Source organism: Amphimedon queenslandica, unplaced genomic scaffold (genome assembly GCF_000090795.2).
Source record: "Amphimedon queenslandica unplaced genomic scaffold, v1.1 AMPQUscaffold_11359, whole genome shotgun sequence".
In the NCBI taxonomy this organism is placed as follows: domain Eukaryota; kingdom Metazoa; phylum Porifera; class Demospongiae; order Haplosclerida; family Niphatidae; genus Amphimedon; species Amphimedon queenslandica.
In genome coordinates, this window is record NW_003548398.1 from 2,468 (window position 1) to 5,023 (window position 2,556).

Below are 2,556 nucleotides of genomic sequence, written 5' to 3' on the forward strand. Positions count from 1 at the left end.
CACCCAGGCTTTTGGATAGGAGAGGACCAGCTCCAAATTTCTTTCATGACGTTGTTTCATGCATAATAATTTGCAATCAACTTACTCTTTATTGCAATACGAAAGATTGTTCCATCAAATTGAGACAAAGCTTCAGTGAGTTCATCATCTGTGCTTATAGTTACTTTATCTCCATCAGCATCTATGAATACAATCAAATTAAAATCGTCCATCAATATTTAATGGGAAATGTTCACCTGCATAAGTAACTATAATTTTGTCAGCTTCAAGGTTAGAAAAAACCTGGGCCAGCTTTTGCGTCAAGTAAGTAAAACTTGTCGCAACTTCTTGATCAATTGAGAATCTTCTAGTTTCAAGTGGCTCTGGACGTCCCCAGTTGCCATAGAGAGATGCTTTAACTATCAACGACATAGTCCAATGCTTTAAACTTCTTTATTTCTTCACTCTCAAAAATCTTGATTTTAATTGAATATGAAGTGGTAATGCAAGCTCCCTCATTTTATAATATAAAGTTTGCAGTCTGTATACACGTCATCACTGCTTAGTATGTTTTGAAAAGACTGCTGAATAAGCGTTATGCACTTTTGCACACCATGAACTGTCGTATACTACAGAGCAAGTCTATTTATAGATCTGAGCATGACGTAATGATAAATTCTAATTTTAATAATTTCCTCGGGCCCTCCCGCGGGGTCGGGGTCCTTTTTTAAAGGGTTGCCATAGTAACTAAATTACAAAATGGAGGAAAGTGAGAGCAAAGGATCGGTAGTCCCCGAAGGAGTCGCTCCCGTCTTTCTCTCTGGAGCCACACAACAGATATTTAATGCAGTAGCAGATAATCACGTTACCAGTGAGAATCCTAATATACTAATCACTAAAGCTTCCCTTCTGGAGGATATTAAGAACAGAGCTGCTGTTAGTGACTTTAAGCCACTCAAAGACAAGATACAAGTAAGCATAGACAAACACCTTCATTAGAAGATATAGCAGCCATAATGAGAGACACACATGTCAAATAAAAGAATACATGTACATATAATGTATAATGTATTATTATTTTTACATGTACATGTACATGCTTACTCTACATTTGTACATTATTTTTACATGTATAATGCACTGTAACAATTCTTGAGGCGAGTGAGTAGTATCCCTATAGTAATACTGTGAGAGGAACTGATTTAGTGAGCCACTAGATTTTTGCTAATTATATATTTTTAATAACTGACATTGAGTGGCTTCTTTTCCATGTGATATAACACTTATCATAACAGTGATTGTGACCTTTTTGCTCTTTCTCTTTCTCCCCCCCCCCCTCTCCCTCCATTAGAGCTATGATGGAGAGGAGCTGTTGCTGGTGTATGATTATGACTTCAGGTATGGGGAGAACTTTTATCTCTGTCTCACTGAAGCAGCCAAAGACCTCATACTCAATGTGAGTTGATGAGTAAGAATAATAAAAATAGCTACACGTAACTGGTGAATTTATTACGTACATGTAAATATGAATTTATTATGCGTACATAAATGCCTTCAAAAATTAATACATTAAAAAAAACTATATTGTACTCTAGTAGATGTACATGTACAATACAAATGTTATTCTATAGTCTGTACCTAATGCCAATATTAATGTATAGGCCTGGTTTACACGACGACGACGCTAGCCTAATCTGCATCTAGCCTAATCTGCATCGTTTTTGCTATTACTGTTTTCAGGTGTTTACACTAATCCAGCAGCTGCGTTTTTATTGGACTTTATCATTCGTTTATAGAGTTATCCGTTTTGGTATTCGTTTTTCTTTTGTTCGGATTTGATATGCGTTTTCTTGTGTTTTAGTGTAAATGAGACCCTTATCCGACTAAAAATATATCCGTTTTACTTTAAAACGTATACTATATCCCAGTTGAGTTTGGGACAAGAAAAACTGGAATAACTTTTTATAGGAATGTGGGATAAGGATGAAACTTTCACAGGTTCTTAGTCGCCAAAGTCCATCAAAATCTGTGAAATCTTGGGCCTCTCAGCTCTTGGGAACCCTGAGAACCGGGTTCTCCCTATAAACCCAATGGCATACCAAAATGACGTTTTATGACAGTTTATCTACATCATAGTTTACATAAGCACATGTGGTCAAGCGCCCAAACTGATAATTCTTGTTTTAAAAAGCTAACAGAGCAAGATCTTCTGATAATGATGACCTTTATGAAGACTAGTTGACTCCAATAGCTGTTGTACTGCTTATCAGCAACAGCAAGACTGTTTTAAGAGTGAAACAACACAGCCGCCATTCTTCTATGAATATCATTAAAATATGTCATTTTTGTGATGTAGCTACATTTTTCAAATTCCACGCAGCTGCTTCCACTTCCGTCCCAAACTGTAAACCAGGCCATAATGTGTGTGTTATTTTTTAAATGTGCATGTATGTGTATATTCACTGTACGTACATGTACATATAAATGTATATGTAATACAGTGTGACTTTTATTTCCTCTTTTTTAGCCTCCAGAGGATGTTGTAGGTGATAAAGGAGGTGAAGGAGAAGAGGAAGA

General features: G+C 36.3%; 2 protein-coding genes across 2 annotated transcripts in view; both read right to left on the bottom strand.

Moving 5' to 3' along the window:
• Positions 1-47, bottom strand: part of LOC109580144 (uncharacterized) — a 1,449-nt gene extending 1,402 nt beyond the window's left edge. Inside the window, exon 1 of the mRNA XM_020005492.1 lies at positions 4-47. Within this exon, the coding sequence (XP_019861051.1) occupies positions 4-47 (44 nt within the window). The remainder of the gene's footprint in view (positions 1-3) is intronic.
• Positions 42-481, bottom strand: LOC100631967 (sequestosome-1-like). The gene is made up of 2 exons (XM_020005494.1): positions 237-481; positions 42-181 (listed from the first exon to the last, which is right to left on the bottom strand). The coding sequence occupies exons 1-2, from the start codon at positions 409-411 to the stop codon at positions 57-59; spliced, it is 300 nt and encodes a 99-aa protein (XP_019861053.1). The 5' UTR covers positions 412-481; the 3' UTR covers positions 42-56.
• Positions 482-2,556: the final 2,075 nt, after the last annotated feature.

What these genes read in the sequence shown, in the direction of transcription:
- LOC100631967 (XM_020005494.1), bottom strand. Translation starts at nt 411, where the DNA reads ATGTCGTTGATAGTTAAAGCATCTCTCTATGGCAACTGGGGACGTCCA. An exon ending in AATTATAGTTACTTATGCAG is followed by an intron (nt 182 to 236) that starts GTGAACATTTCC and finishes TTGTATTCATAG; the next exon opens with ATGCTGATGGAGATAAAGTA.